This window comes from Otolemur garnettii, unplaced genomic scaffold, assembly GCF_000181295.1.
Source record: "Otolemur garnettii isolate 467f Iridium unplaced genomic scaffold, OtoGar3 scaffold00016, whole genome shotgun sequence".
NCBI lineage: Eukaryota > Metazoa > Chordata > Mammalia > Primates > Galagidae > Otolemur > Otolemur garnettii.
This window is the reverse complement of record NW_003852411.1, coordinates 22,596,752-22,611,977: the sequence shown is the minus strand read 5'-3', so window position 1 is coordinate 22,611,977 and position 15,226 is coordinate 22,596,752. Positions and strand designations below refer to the sequence as shown.

The 15,226-nt window shown below is 37.4% G+C and overlaps 2 protein-coding genes across 4 annotated transcripts in view; one reads left to right on the top strand and one right to left on the bottom strand.

Moving 5' to 3' along the window:
* The window catches only part of CUNH1orf112 (chromosome unknown C1orf112 homolog), a 128,005-nt gene extending 120,054 nt beyond the window's left edge, over positions 1–7,951 (top strand). The window contains exons 19-24 of the mRNA XM_003785829.3: positions 720–815; positions 2,691–2,804; positions 4,797–4,901; positions 5,583–5,663; positions 6,387–6,506; positions 7,739–7,951. Of these exons, the coding sequence (XP_003785877.1) occupies positions 720–815; positions 2,691–2,804; positions 4,797–4,901; positions 5,583–5,663; positions 6,387–6,506; positions 7,739–7,924 (702 nt within the window). The 3' untranslated portion in view covers positions 7,925–7,951. The remainder of the gene's footprint in view (positions 1–719; positions 816–2,690; positions 2,805–4,796; positions 4,902–5,582; positions 5,664–6,386; positions 6,507–7,738) is intronic.
* The window catches only part of SCYL3 (SCY1 like pseudokinase 3), a 38,863-nt gene continuing 31,582 nt past the window's right edge, over positions 7,946–15,226 (bottom strand). The window contains exons 11-14 of one of the 3 annotated variants that reach the window (XM_023510721.1): positions 14,751–14,922; positions 9,183–9,868; positions 8,639–8,706; positions 7,946–8,535 (exon numbers count right to left, since the gene is read on the bottom strand). In XM_023510721.1, coding sequence (XP_023366489.1) covers positions 8,647–8,706; positions 9,183–9,868; positions 14,751–14,922 — 918 coding nt within the window. In that variant the 3' untranslated portion in view covers positions 7,946–8,535; positions 8,639–8,646. Of the gene's footprint in view, positions 8,707–9,182; positions 9,869–14,750; positions 14,923–15,226 lie in introns of all 3 variants that reach the window. The other 2 variants (XM_023510722.1, XM_003785714.3) reach the window with 2 other exon arrangements.

Here is a 15,226-nt window from a genome sequence, read left to right as displayed (position 1 = left end):
ATTGTTGTTTGGCGGGTCCGGGCTGGGGATTCGAACCCGCCACCTTAGGTGTATGTGGCTGGTGCCTTAGCCGCTTGAGCCACAGGCGCCGAGCCTAGTGTAACATTTTAAATGTGACATTTGTTTTTCTTTGACTAAACAGGAATAAATGTGTGACTTCTGGCAACCTGTGGAAGCTGAAGACACTATGCATAATTTTGGGAGATGATAGAAATGATTTTGCAGATGTTTTATCATTAATATTTGTTTGCGGTCAGATTGCCCACTGTAGTATCTTGATACTACCACCTCAACAAGTGCTTTCCTCTGATGCTCACAAATCATTCGATAAATATTCGGATATCTGTGCTAGGGATATAACTTGTAATATTATGATAGAAATAATTGTGAATAATATAATTTTAAGATGACTAAGGAACAATCAGGCTTTTCAGTGGCAGATAAGCACTTAGATGCACTTTGGATTTAAATCTGGTTTCCTGTCATGGCTCTGCTTTTTCTTAGCCATGGGATTTAAACAAATCATTTTTTTGTTTTCTTTTAAGAGTAATAATATTTACATCCTCCATTGTTGTAAGGTGTTAAAGGAGGTGATAAGCATAAAATGCTTATCATATTGCCTGGTATATAATAAGTGCACAGTGAAAGTTGCTGTTTTTACAGCTATTATCATGTAATTGAAAATTTTCACCAAAATTATTTTATGTTTCTTATGTAAGGTAACGGATCAACCTTATGTTCAACAGACACTCAGCCTCTTACTTCCACTGTTGGGATTTTTCATTCAAACTCTAGATCCTCAACTGATAAGTCAGGTAGGAACAGTGACCAACTTAATGCTTTAAACATTTGCTAAGGAAGTTGTTAAACTGGTATACTCAAAATAACTTTCCAGAAACATTTCTTTAAAATTATTTATTTAAAAGCATTTAAAACTTGTTATTAGTTGCCCAAGAAAATTCCTTGACGTTAGAAGTCCTACTTCATTTGTCGAACTTTGCATTTGTGGTAATTTCAAAGGCATTTCATCAGCTGTGGGAGTGTGGAATATAACCAGTCTGGATCAAAGAAGAGGTCCCCAGCCTTTTTGGCACTAGGGACTAGTTTCATGGAAGACAATTTTTCCATAGACAGAAATTTCCATGGGTGGGAGTGATTTTGATAGGAGTTTGCAAGCAACTGATTTATTATGGTCTCTGTGCAGTCAAACCTCTCTGCCAATGAAAATCAGTATTTGCAGCCACTCCCCAGCTCTAGCATCACCACCTCACCACCCCCACCCCCACCCCAACTTCTTGCTATGTGGCCCAGTTTCTAACAGGCCACAGATGGCCTGGTGTTTGGGGACCACAGGGTTAAAGGATAACCTTCATTGTTTCTTTGAAGGAATAAAATGATTTTGAAAGAGGAGCATTTGTGAATTTTCTCTTTGGTCCCCAGCTTATACAACTGACTAGGACAAACAGAACTTGGTCATTATCTGAGAGATCCTTGTGGAGGTGCTTTAGTTATGCAGTTCTTTTGGTAGTTCTAAGATAACAAAGAGACAGTGAAAAGGCCTTTAGCTTATCTGAAGTGATTCAGAGGCTTTAGAACAGTGGTTCTCAACCTTCTTAATGCTATGACCCTTTAAATACAGTTCCTCATATTGTGGTGACCCCCAACCATAAAATTATTTTCATTGCTACTTTGTAACTGTAATTTTGCTACTGTTATGAATCGTAATGTAAATATCTGATATGCAATATGGTCTTAGGCAACCCATGTGAAAGGATCATTTGACCCCCCAAAGGGGTTGTGACCCACAGGTTTAGTATGAGTGGACTGGACAGAATTGATCCCCCCCCCTTCAGGAACTTCTCCTTTGCGTTCACAACTAGGGATAACTCACACAAGAGGCTTAGCTTTCTTTCAGTCTATCTTAGCTTTTTCAACAGGCTCGCTAAGTTTAATCATTTCTAGCTTTTCTTTTAAAATGAGAGGCTTAACAGTGTTCCTTTTACTTTAACACTCAGAAGCCATTGTAGGCTTAAATTGCCTAATTTCAATATTATTGTATCTCAGAGAATAGGGAGGCCCCAGGAGAGGGAGGCTGGGTAACTGCCAGTTGGTGAAGCAGCCAGAACACACAAAATTTAAGTTTGCCATCTTGTGTGTGGCATGGGTTTTGGTTTCCCAAAGTAATTATAGCAGTAACATCAAAGATCACTGATCACAGATCGCCATAACTGACAGAAGAGTAATGAAGAAGTTTACAGTAGTGCAAGGATTACCAATATGTGCAGGGAGCACATGCTTTTGGAATAATGGTGCTGTCTTGCTAGTTGCAGGGTTGCCACAAGCTTTCAATTTGTAAAAAATAAATACATAATCTATGAAGCACAATAAAGCAAAGTACAATAAAATGAGGTATATGTCTATATGAAATAATTTTTAAACTTTCTAGGAACACATGTATTTTTATATTTTACAGTGGTTAAAGGCAAGAGGGCATGGTAAAAAAAAAATGTACTAACTGACTTGTTCATTTGTTTTATTCAGATTCTATGTGAAGTTCAGGCTTTATAGTGCGTTTGGTTGTTCTGGTTTTGTTTTCCATCCCCATAGTTCCACCCAAATCTTAAGATAGCATTATCCCTATGGAAAAGACTACTTTTATTTATAACTGTTATCTGGTCTTCCCTCTATAGGTCATGACTTTGCAGACATCACTACTTAGATTAGAGCCTCCTGACCATGTTTGTTTGGCAATGCTGGATTTTGTATCTTCTCTAAGAAAACTTTTTATACCTCAAGCTATCCAGGTAATATATATTCTTTAACTCTTTTTTATTAAGAGACAGGAACTTGCTTTGTTGCCTAGGCTGGAATGCCGTGTTGCAATCATAGCTCACTGTAGCCTCAGGCTCCTTTCCTCAGCCTCCTCCCAAGTATATCTGCCTAATTTTTAAATTTTCTTTGAATATGAGGTCTCACTATGTTGCTTAAGCTCGTCATGAATGTTCCTATATTTTGAAAACAAAATCTCTGTAAGAATTACTAAGTATTTTTTAAGCTTTTAATTCCTAAACTTCTGTCATAACATTACTGATAATAAAGTTGGAAAAAGGAAAGCTATTTTCCAGAGAAAATAATTGTCAAAGTAGAACTTTAAGTTATTTTCTTTTAGAAAAGTATATTGACATACAAATTAACTGGCTTTAATCTGGAATATAAGATTCTCATTCAAATTGGGCACTAGTACACAGTTCCTGAGGATAGAAACACATAATAATGTCTTCTAGGGAATAGCGTATAATTAGGAAAACGGATAATTTTAATATTTTCAAAAATATTGCAAAGTATTTATAGCTGACAAATAAGATTCTTATAAAATTATAGTGTAAGAGCCTAACAACATACATCTACTGAATTGAGATGTAGATGTTCATAAATTGAGAATTTTGCTTTCCTTATTACTAGAGTTTAATAACTTTTTTTTAAACTCCAAAAGAGAGACTATAAAAAGCTCCACACTAATGAGAACTTCTTACGTAATCAGAGCAAACACATAATGTTATCTCAGTACATGCTGATTGAACTCCTTGAAACCAAGAATATAACTTGATTACTTTCTAAAAGGTTCTCTTATTCACAAGTTAATGACAGTGTCCCATCTGTTTCCAGCATGCAAGGGTGTATTTCTTGAGGTGTGTATGTTGACAGCTTCTTTTTAATTTCCTTGACAAAAGTATCCAAAGATACTTGGCCTCTGAGCTGTCTTCTTTTTACCATAAAGTAGTTCGTTCCAAAATGTTGTTTCATTCATCTATAGCTATGGACCATTTGTAGGCCCTGAACCTATGAAACAAGTATTTCATTAACAGAAATCACAATGCCTTATTATTATACCAAGGATGAAGTCAGGGCTTGAAGAAATTTTGGGGATTCTTGGAGATTCATCAGCATAGAGGAGGCATTTAAAGCATGAAATGGGCTCAGCGCCTATAACTCAGTGGTTAGGGTGCCAGCCACATCCACTGGGGCTGGTGGGTTCAAACCTGGCCAGGGCCTGCTAAACAATGACAATAACAAGAAAGCAGCAGAGCGTTGTGGCAGGCACCTGTAGTCCCAGCTACTTGGGAGGCTGAGGCTGAGGCAAGAAAATTGCTTAAGCTCAAGAGTTTGAGGTTGCTATGAGCAATGTATGACAGAGGGCAACATAGATGCTGTCTCTAAAAATAAAAAAAGGCACGAAATGAGATTGTTTTATTTACCCATTCAAGAAAAATGGGTTTTTGCTTTATCGGGTACTGTTTTGATCATTGGTAATACAATAATAAACCAAACTAATAAATCCCCATCTGTAACAGACAATAACGTGTTAATATGTAATTGTTAAATTGTCGTAACTGCTATGGAGAAAAATGAAGCAGGGAAGGGGGACAGAGAATATGGAGGTAGGGGTTCAGTCTGCAATGGGATACGGCTAGTGGAGTCTGCGCCAATGTGACGTGCAAGTAAAAACCTTTAGACGAGGGATTAAGCCATCTAGGTATCTAGGGAAGCAGCAAGTGCAAAGCCTTAGTGATGGAGCATGCCTGATGTACTCCAGATTCTGGGAGCAGGGCTTTGCAGGCCATTGTAAGGACTTTGGCTTTGACTCTCAGGGAAATAGGACGCTATTAGAAGGACCTGAGCAAAGGAGTGATGACCCAACATGTTTTAAATACCTTTTCACAGGGACAGATTATAGAAATTTGACAACATTGGGTATATTAAATGTACTCTAGTGAGGGTTCTTTTTCTCTCTTTAGGACAACATTCTGCCCAACCTGTCATGTATTTTTGCTTTACTGTTAGCTGATAAGAATTGGCTGCTAGAACAACATACCTTGGAGGCGTTTACTGAGTTTGCTGAGGTAATTATAAGATTAATTTATCATGAAAAAAAAAGATTAATTTATCATGATGATGTCCAAAACACTTTAATATTTCATGTATTCCAAAACATTCCAGAAAGATTTATTGAGCTGCTTTTGTATCCTAATTATAAAATTATTTGGAGAGAATATTACTAATTATCTATTTTATAGGATCTCAAAATGAAGCCTAGAAAGATGAAGTGAATTTCCTAAGGTCCTCTGAATAACAAGGACCAGAACAGGCATTCAAACCAGGCCTATTAATGTAGGCCTTGTCTTCAGGCAGTATTTCTGGGTTGAATAATACATTTCATATTGAACCGTCATTAGAGTCAGGTTGATGAACCTTCTACACCTGTTAGTCAGGTCTGTGGAGAAGGTAACCTCCACCATCGTTTGCTCCTTTGCTCTTACCCATTTGTGCAGTTGGGGCTGTGCCAGAGACATCAGCATGACTGAGCAGAAGTAACACTGGCAGCACTAAACCTGTACAGAAGTTAATATAGTATCATCCTAAGGCACTCTGAATTAATTACAAGCTTATCATCTTTTATTATTTTCTGGCACTATTTTCTTTTAAAATGAATTTTTGATTAAAGGTGCTCTTAGAACTCATGTATTTGTCTTTGTAACTTACTGAAATATATTAAAATTGGTCTTGTTTACCAATCTTAATAGGGAACAAATCATGAAGAAATAGTTCCCCAGTGTCTCAGTTCTGAAGAAATGAAGCACAAAGTTGTATCTTTTCTGGAGAAGGTATTTATTTATATAGCCCATGTCTTATTCTATAGCATAATTATAACCTACTTGAGAGTCTTCTTAGCTTAAATTTTTCAGAGCTCACACAGATTAAGCAATTATAAGTTACAGCAATGCAACATTTGGAGTCGCTCTACTCTCCGTCAGTGGTACCTGAGATACAGTAGCATTGATTATCCAGGCTGTGAGATGACTTAAGAGGATCCTAGGCCATTACTAATGATCATAATTAGGATGTTTATTACCATATGTTAGGCCTAAATTAGGCATTACTTTTCTACAGCCAGGATTTATTTTTCCAACATTATTTTTAAAGCTATTTTTACAGTTGAGACCAAAGTTTTAAATCCCAGGGCTTCCATGTTTGCATACTTTAGAACTTAGTGACAATGTGGGGGTATGTTAAGGGTTAACTGAAGTACTAACAGAATTAAACTACAAATTAAGAATTCCAGGAGAAAGTATAAGACTGTCATTTTTTCCCAGAAAGAGGACTCCTTAGTTTTTCTGTAGGAAAGAACACAGTCATTAACCAGATTACAGTAAAAGGAAGCATTTACAGATGCTTCCAACTAACTTCCAGAATTTATCCTGTTCAAGACTGGCTGGAGACAAAGCTTATACAAATTATTTAGCCTCTTCATTTTCTGAGTATTAAGAAAATATGCTAATAGAGAGTGCCTAACCCTAACATTTCCTTGGTTTTCATGGTCTCTGAAGACTGGGTTTGTGGATGAAACTGAAGCTGACAAAATAGAACGTATAAAATGGGAAAAAGGTATTTTTTGGAAACACTTTACTAAAGTGACTACAGAAGTAGCAGAAAGGTCACCTTTACAGGTATGGGCTGCCTTTTACTACTGAAAATACAGAAGCTAGCTTGGTTCTTGGCCTTATGCTGAATCTCAAGTCAATGCCCTAGACATACGTGTAAAGTCCTCTTTTATAGTAGTTGCTCTTTAAGAAATCACATTTCTTCTTCCTGAGAAGTTGTCAACACAGAATCGAGACCTCAAGAAAGTAAGAAAGCTTTAAACGTGACACATATTAAATACCACATATACTCTTTCAATATAACTTTCTATTCATGGTAACCGTAAAGGGAAGTTATGTATCATACCAATGATGTTACAAATGCAGTAGCTTCTGAACTGCAGGAGAAAATTAACTTACCTTCCAAAATGTGTAGTTTTATCCTTGCCTCATTCATCAGATCAACCTCTTAATAGTTTTTGTTTTTGGCAGTATATAAAAAGTCCCATCTACCTATCAGAAAGCAGGAAGTTATACTAATAAGGATATTTGAAATATTGTTTGGAGCATTAGCAGTATATGTGGAATAGTAATCCATGAGGAATAATGTTCTGCTAAGTTTTAATCACAATTCTTATAAAAAGAAAATAAGTTTGTTAATTTATTTTTAAGACATGTAGTTTTTATGCCTAAAACCTATAAAGTTCATTATGTATCAGTTATGTAAATAAGCCCTCATGAATTTAAATTTATTGTGACCTTCCTTAGGAAGACCACGATTATAAAGAGATGTCTTGGCCCCACCTCTCTCCCTCCCTAGTGCAATGTTTGAAAGTTTACATTTTATTGAACTGGCTTCCAAAAAAATCTGAAAGATTATAGTTCTCATCAATTACAAAGAAAACAAAAGCATGTATAAAATTCACACATGGTGCTTTTGTATAATGATGGATTGTATGTCTGAAGAATACTCACTGGATATTACTGACAAGGCAGCACTTCTCATTGGGAGTGCACTGGGATAGGACAGAACATTCTCTTATAAGCCACATATAAGCTAAGGTACTGGAGACAGCACCTTGAATCACTCTCATAAACCAAAATGCCTTCTCATATTTTTCTAGATGACTGTGAGAGTGGGGATGGGTGTGTGTGCTCTTTTCCACCCTAATGATCCAATGACTAGAATAAAATTTGCACATAAACTTTTGCAGTTTTAGAATTTATTCTGATAAGCTTTATTCTAGTCCAAAAGGAAAGTTCTATTTTTAGGATGGGTATTATGGCATTACTTTATCACATTACTTTTCATTTTCCAGCCTTTTGCAAAAAGAGCTCGTCATGAGTTCCCCTTGGAAGAAGAGTACAGGTCAGCATTGCAAGGAGTAGCAGGGGGCTTGGAAGCAACTGAGTCATTACTCCAGAAAGCTCCTGCTCCTGCCTGGCTTCTAATGGAAATGGAGGTGCTCCAAGAAAAGATAGATAAGCTGAAACGTCTGCTCTAGGGTATCATCACTAGGTAGACCTGCAGTTGGTGCTTTGTTTTGTAAAAGAAGATACTGATGTAATTATGTATGTACATTTTCTAACACATAAAACAGCTTTTATAAAGTTGAATCTAGTGAAAATAGTCTTTATTGACATTTAGAGAACAAGAGGATCGTGGGGGATATTTCTCATTAAGAACTTTGGTACAACGTAATACATGTGTCAAGGTCCACCCAGGACCATTCACTTAGTACAACTGTAAACAAATAAATAAGCTGCCTAAGAAAACCTTAGCAATTTTAAATCATTTATATAATTTATAGCTAAAATTTTTTTCAGTAAGTTGTATTTCATAATAGAGCTTACTCTTCTTTCTGTTAAAAGAAATGGCACAAAATTAAGCTAACCAGCTTGAATTTTTATTTTCCTTCCAGAATTATCCTGGAAGAGGTTGTAAATTCAACCTTTCCTCAGCTACTTGCTCTTCATAGAAATTGAACTCGGGCAAATGCACACAGGCTCTTCCTCCTGGAAACCAGTACTGTGAGCCTCTTCACCACCCGGGGTTTTTAGCCAGCACACCAGGTTGGTCTCACACTTCATTTGGCACTGACTGGAAAAAGAGTTCCTGGTATGGGAAAAACAGGCCGCTTTGGGGTTTTCTGGTCCATAGAGCCTGCTTTTGAGGTATTAATTTGATTTTTAAAAGCTTTTCCTAAAGTTTAACTTACATCTATTGTCACCAGTTACTATCTTCCCAGTTCAGCTCCCCTTCGTCTCCCCAGCCTTCAGCCTCTCCCTGCAACAAAATAAAGCACACCAAGAGCAACCCGCTGAAACAAATCTTATCCAAATGTGAAAAACCAGGAATTTTAAACACTTGTCTTTTAATGCCAGAATACCTCATACTAAATTTAAAAAGCAGGATTACTTTGGTCCCACTATTACAAAACTAGGGCACTGGAAAAATAACAATCCAGTTCAAAAAAAAATTAGTCTTGATGATACCAGATTTCTGGCTTAATCCCTTTTTCAAATAAAAAGGTTAAATACTTAGCCTAAGCATTGCTTACATTTCTCTGGGAAAGGAAACACACCATTTATAGGAACTGATTTTGTTGCTTTTATGCTTGACTTGTTTTAGCCAATTATATATATTACTATTTGCCTTCGATGGGAAAACAGCATGTTTGTTATAAATGGAACAGTCCTACTAGGACCTCCAAGGGAAATCCTTAGACGAGGAGTATAATTTAATTCAAAAAAAGTACCCACCTCAGTAATCTCTGCTGCAGCAAATTTTGAGGAAAACTGCATCACTGGTGAGACATCATCTTTGATTTCTGTCCTTAATTCAGGTAAAATAAGGAAAGCAGCTGAAGGCTTAATGTCTGGGATCATATCAGCAAACCAGTCCAACTCGGGATCTGGTACTGGCTTCTTTTTTACTTGAATGGTAAATTCCTCTCCTAAACCAAGTTCTAAAGGAAATTTAAGGGGCTTTTCTTGTGATGACCCTTTTGGTAGCTTGATTTGGTCCACATCCTCCCTGCTTTGTGTGAGACTGGGGCTTGGGGGTAGGCTTGATTTCCAAGGTTTAGACTCTTCAGTGAGTGGAAGCAAAGCAGGAATGGGGTTCTGCTCCCTGGAGGTGACAGGTTTTGCAGCAGTGATTCTACCTGTGGGGGCTACTATAGTATCTAAGCTGCTGGGCTCACAATCACCCCAAGATGATGACTCTGCATCCAACGTAGCACACTGGGACTGGCCAGCATCACTTGGTTCTCCAGTCCAAATCTGTATGTTGACAGTTTGGTTTTCAGGCTCCTCGGGCTCACTCCAGTCAGGCCACTCCTCAGACTTCTTAGAACTTGATGGCAAGTTTTCACTGTCCTCTGAAGTATTTTTCACATCTGAGATTCCATTCATGGGAAATTTAATAGGCTGAGCAAACTGATCACCTGTAGGAATATGTACAAGAGTTACTCTCTTAAAATACTGGTTAAAAGCAAGCAGAATGTTTAGGAGGTGAGCATTAAGGTAATACCTGGAAATATCCATGCAAACAAGAGATCCAGCAGAATGTTACTTAGCAAAGATGTTTTGTGTAAGTCATCCAAATACTTACCATTTAGCATGGGAGGGTTTTTTTGCCCAATGTCAGCAGAAAAAGAAAACACTTATATAATACTGTTAACTCAATAGAAGCATATAACTGAAACATCCAGTTCTTTACCAAATAGTCAAACATCCTTTGTTGGCACAATTGTCTATAAACAAACACAGAAATGCTCTATACCAGGCAATGTTACCTTAAGATGTTATTCCACATGCCCTGAAAAAGTGTTGTGTGCTCAAGTAGGTTTGCCTAACTTTTTATCTTCATCTTAAGCAGATTTTTCCAAGTGCAGTTAAAGCACTGAGCAATCCCGTGCAATGTGCTAATGACTTTGCTAAACTAAACCACAGAACTCTTTTTTTCCTCCCACAAGGCACCCTCTAACATCTTTCAGAAATATTGTTTTTGGTACAACTTTGAAGATGATGCACGAAGGCAGGCATCAAAAGGTCTGAAAGTAAAGTTATCTGGTGCAAAAGAGTAATGTCAATCTGCTCTTGAAGAAAGTAGGCATATACCAACACTCTGGGGAAACAAGATGAGACCAAAGCTGACTATCTGATTATAAAGAGAAGAAATCAGTCTCAAAATTCCCCCCCAAAAGCTATTAATTTTCAGAATTTAGACTTATTACTCTGAGGAAACACTCATCTAGCAATGGAAAAGCTATATAACTAAACACTCTACCTGTCTGTAAAAGGGTATTGTCGTAATCTCACTGTATGTGCTTCTTCATATTGATGGGTTGTACACTGCCTGAAAAATATTTAGGGAACCATGCTAGGGGAGGGGTTCTCTAAGATGGGCGAGGTCTGGCTGCAGATGACATGCATGGGAGAATAATCTGAAGGTACACAAAACTCCCAACAATGAAAGGGGTACTAAGATTCTTAATCTACCACATGTTTGGTGAGCACTTGTTAAGGGTATATTTAACACAGGTAAAAGCTGCAGGGAGAGAACATCTTCAAACATCTGAAGACATACCTTTTATGGAATGGACTGCCTATGCCTGCACAAAACTATACATTTAAAAATGGTTAAAATAAATTTAAGCTATGTATATTTAACCACTAACTGGGAAAGAAAAATTTCAAGACAAATTTTTTTAGCAGTTTACCAGAAAGGTTATACTCAAAATTGGTCATTTGTCAGAAAGATTCTAGCAGCGTTTTGGCTGAATGGTTCCTCTGCCTTAGAAGTGAGGGAGGGCAAGGCTGGGGTAAAGGCCTCAGCTATTTGTGCCACTATTCTGCTGAAGTCCTACCTAATGTCTTACCCAAATGTGTTTTCCAACTCTCTTTCAGGCAGACTCTTTTTTATTTCCCTTAGTTAATACCTTTCATAAACTTTAATATTAGCCTCATTCTTAAGTCTGACCTTGCAAGTAAACTGACTAGTTAAGAGTACTTCCCTTATACCTGTACCTTTCCCAACAGCGCCCCCATGACTTTCAGGAAAAAGGCTGCTATTAAATAAAAATTCGTAATACAGGGCTCTGTAGTTTTCCTCTATGAGGAGCCTGACCTATAAAGTGTCTCCAGAAAAATCTTTCTTAAGAAATTTAACTCTGGGCAGCGCCTGTGGCTCAGAGGACTAGGGCGCTGGCCCCATATTTCACATATACTGGAGGTGGCAGGTTCAAACCCAGCCCCGGCCAAAAACTGCAAAAAAAAAATCAGCTGCTGCTGCTCTGGTGCCATTCCAGTTTGTTATTAAAATTACAGAGTAATCTAGATGGATATAAACAGATGTGTTCTTCAGTATATAAACTGTCTACAACTAGGTACTGCCATCTAATAAATAAAACCTGTTAGGGGTGGGAATGTTTGCTAATTCAGCATTCAAAGCTGACTAACCCCCAACCCTTATCTCAAAACTATGTCTCTGAAAACAAAACAACTCTGATGTGATTATGTAATCTGCTAAAAGAAAAACTGGTAACAAATCAGGCAACATCCAATTTGGTGTGCACATTACACAGCTGAAAATGAGGCAATGGTCTCTGTATCACCATTTTCCAGGTTTTTGGAGCTACAATGACACTGGTTTAATTAGCACCAAGGAAGAGTTGAACTCTCCTTAAAACTTCAGGTAGCCAATGTTACTCTGAAAATTTTACTGGCATCAAAATTATCAAAAAGGCTATGTGATAACCATTTTTATACAAATAAGTATTTCTATGCTATCTATTCATTATCAATTAATTAGAACTGAATTAGAGGTCCAGAATTTCACAACACTGTGGTCCTATTCAAGGCCATACAAAGGAACAAAGAAGCAATGACACTTGATATAAAACTTTTTTTGCTGATGAGATGGAATCTGGCTATATTGACTAGGCTGGTCTCTTAGGTTCAAGGGATCCTCCTGACTAGCTTAGAAAGAGCACAAGCCACCAAGTTTATCTAATTTTTTGTATATTTTTAGAAAGAAAGTCTTACTAGGTTGCCCAGGCTAGTCTCAAACTCCTGCCCTCAATGGATCCTCTGCCTTAGCCTAGGAAGTAGATAGGATTACACATGCCAATCACTGCACCCTGCTGATTCACAGACCAGAAACTACCATTACCTTCCAGGTGACAGCCAATGGAAACATACCAGAAATAAGGATTTCTTAAAGTACCTAAAAATCAACATCTTTTTACCCAACAGGCTACAAAAATCATAAGAACTTAAAATATATCCTTTTACTCAGTAAGTCTACTTCTGAAACTTCATCCTATTAGGAATAATCTTAGTATCCATAAATATAAACTGCTCAAGTCTCTTACATAAAATGGCATAGTATTTACATATAACCTACACACATACCATATACTTTAAAATCATCTTTTAAGATACTTATAATACTTAATACAAGGTAAAGTAAATATGGCAGAATCTCCATAACCGATCACCTCCCTACATTGACCACCACCTTAGGTTGACCTAATTTTCATAGACCACACATGCACCCCATGTATCTATCAGTACAACAGGCCTAGTTCCTTATGTTGACCACCTCTGTATGGTGAAGTTTGTTACAGTCCCTTGGGTGGTCAACTTACAGAGGTTCTACTGTAGGGGTTGAAATATGTTTGTTTTTCTCCCCCCATATATTTTTGATCCATACCTGCTTGAATCTGCAGATGTATAACATAGATCTAAGAGGCTGAATACATGTGTAAAGATACATGTATAAAGATATTTATTGCATATATTGCATTGTTCGTAGTGATTAAAAAGCCAGAAACACGTCCATGAATAAGGAAATCACTGAATAAATTATATTCAATAAAATGGTAGGCAGCTATCAAAAAGAGATTTCCATGCATTAACTTGGAAACAGGTCCCTCATATGCTGCCAAATAAAAACTAGTTATAGATTTGTGCACAGTATTTTCTCACTGTAAAGTTCTACACAGCTGTGTATCAGGTAGCAATGGGGATACATTCTGAGAAATTTGTAATAGGTGGTATTGTCCTTGTGCAAACAGAATGTACTCACACAACCCTAGATGTATAGCCTAATACCCCAGCTATAAACTAGTACAGCATGTCACTGTACTGGAGGTTGTGAACAGTTGTAACACAGTAAGTATTCTATGCTTATCATTTCTACATGTAGAAAAGGTACAGTAAATTAACAGTATAAATTATAAAAAATGGTACACTTGTATGGGCACTTCCCATGAATGAAGTTTGTTGGACTGAAAGTTGCTCTGGGTGTGTCAGTGAGTGAGTGAATGTAAAGGCCTGAGACATTATTCACTACTGTAGACTTTAAGAACATTAAAGCTACCCTAAATTTAAAATATATATGTATTTCTCAATAAACCTTAGCTTACTGTAACTTTTTACTTTAAAACTTTTAAATTTTTCTTAACTTTTACTCTTTTGTAATAACACCTTAAAACACACATTATACAGCCATACAAAAACAGCTTCTTTATATCCTTAGTCTATAAACTTTTTCTATTTTTAAGGTTTTCTTTTTAAATTTTTGTTAAAAACTAAGACACAAATACACATATTAGCCTAAGTCTACACAGGGTCAGGACCATCAGTATCACTGTCTTACATCTGCACCCCATCCCACTGGAAGGTCTTCAGGGGCAGTGACACAGGGAGCTGCCATCTCCTGAGACAGCAAGGCCTTCTGGACACCTCCTGAAGGAGCCGCCCAAGGCTGTTGTATGATTAAACTTAAAAAGCATAGTGTAGTAAATACATGAACCAGTAATAAGGCCATTTATCATTATTACAAGTACCATATATAATTGTATGGTCTTTTTATGTGGCTGGCAGCACAGTAGGTTTGTTTACACAAGCACCACCACAAACATGTGAGTACTGTGTTGTGCTACAACACACATGGATGGCTGCAATGTCACAAGGTGACAGGAATTGTTCAGCTCTATTACAGTCCCATGGGACTACCACTATGTCTATGTTCCATCACTGACTGAAATGATATTCGACCATGAATGTAGAGTGTGTGTATGTATAAACACACATTTGCATGTCTTTCTGTGAGCTTAGAAAAAGTATGAAAGGATTCCCACTGAAAATGAGTTACCTTACACCCCTCGGAGAAGTTGGGAAAGGGAAGTTAACTTTTCCCTTATACTTCCCTGTATCACTTGACTGAATATGACCCTTGTGGGCGTTACCCGTATAATATTAAAAATCTAATGAATGACAGTAACACAATAAAAAGCTAGACCTTTGAATATTTCTTACCTTCTAGGGAAAGGTCAATAGTTTTAGTAAAACTTGGGGCAGTGCGTTTGAAGATCTTGGTTCTTTCTCCTCCCACAACCACTTCTGGTCCAAGTATAGAGACCAGCACGGCTAGGCTATGAAGAGTAATTGCCACGATGGAATCGCTGGTATCACGCAGGCCCAGCAATACCTAGAAGTGAATGAGGTTGTAAGTGGAGACCACCACATTACCTATCTTTCTCTCCCTCTGTAAACAATCAATCGGACTGTAGTTAGATTGGGCTTGCTCTGATGAACGATATTTTCTTAGATATGTGTGTTCTAGGTCAGTGGCTCTCAAACTATCCATAGTAAAGGACCAGTTATTGTCCCTTCCCAATTCATTATAGGCTTTTTTTTTTTTTTTTGAGACAGAGTCTCACTTTATTGCCCTCAGTAGAGTGCCAAATGTCACAGCTCACAGCAACCTCCAACCTGGGCTCGGGTGATTCTCT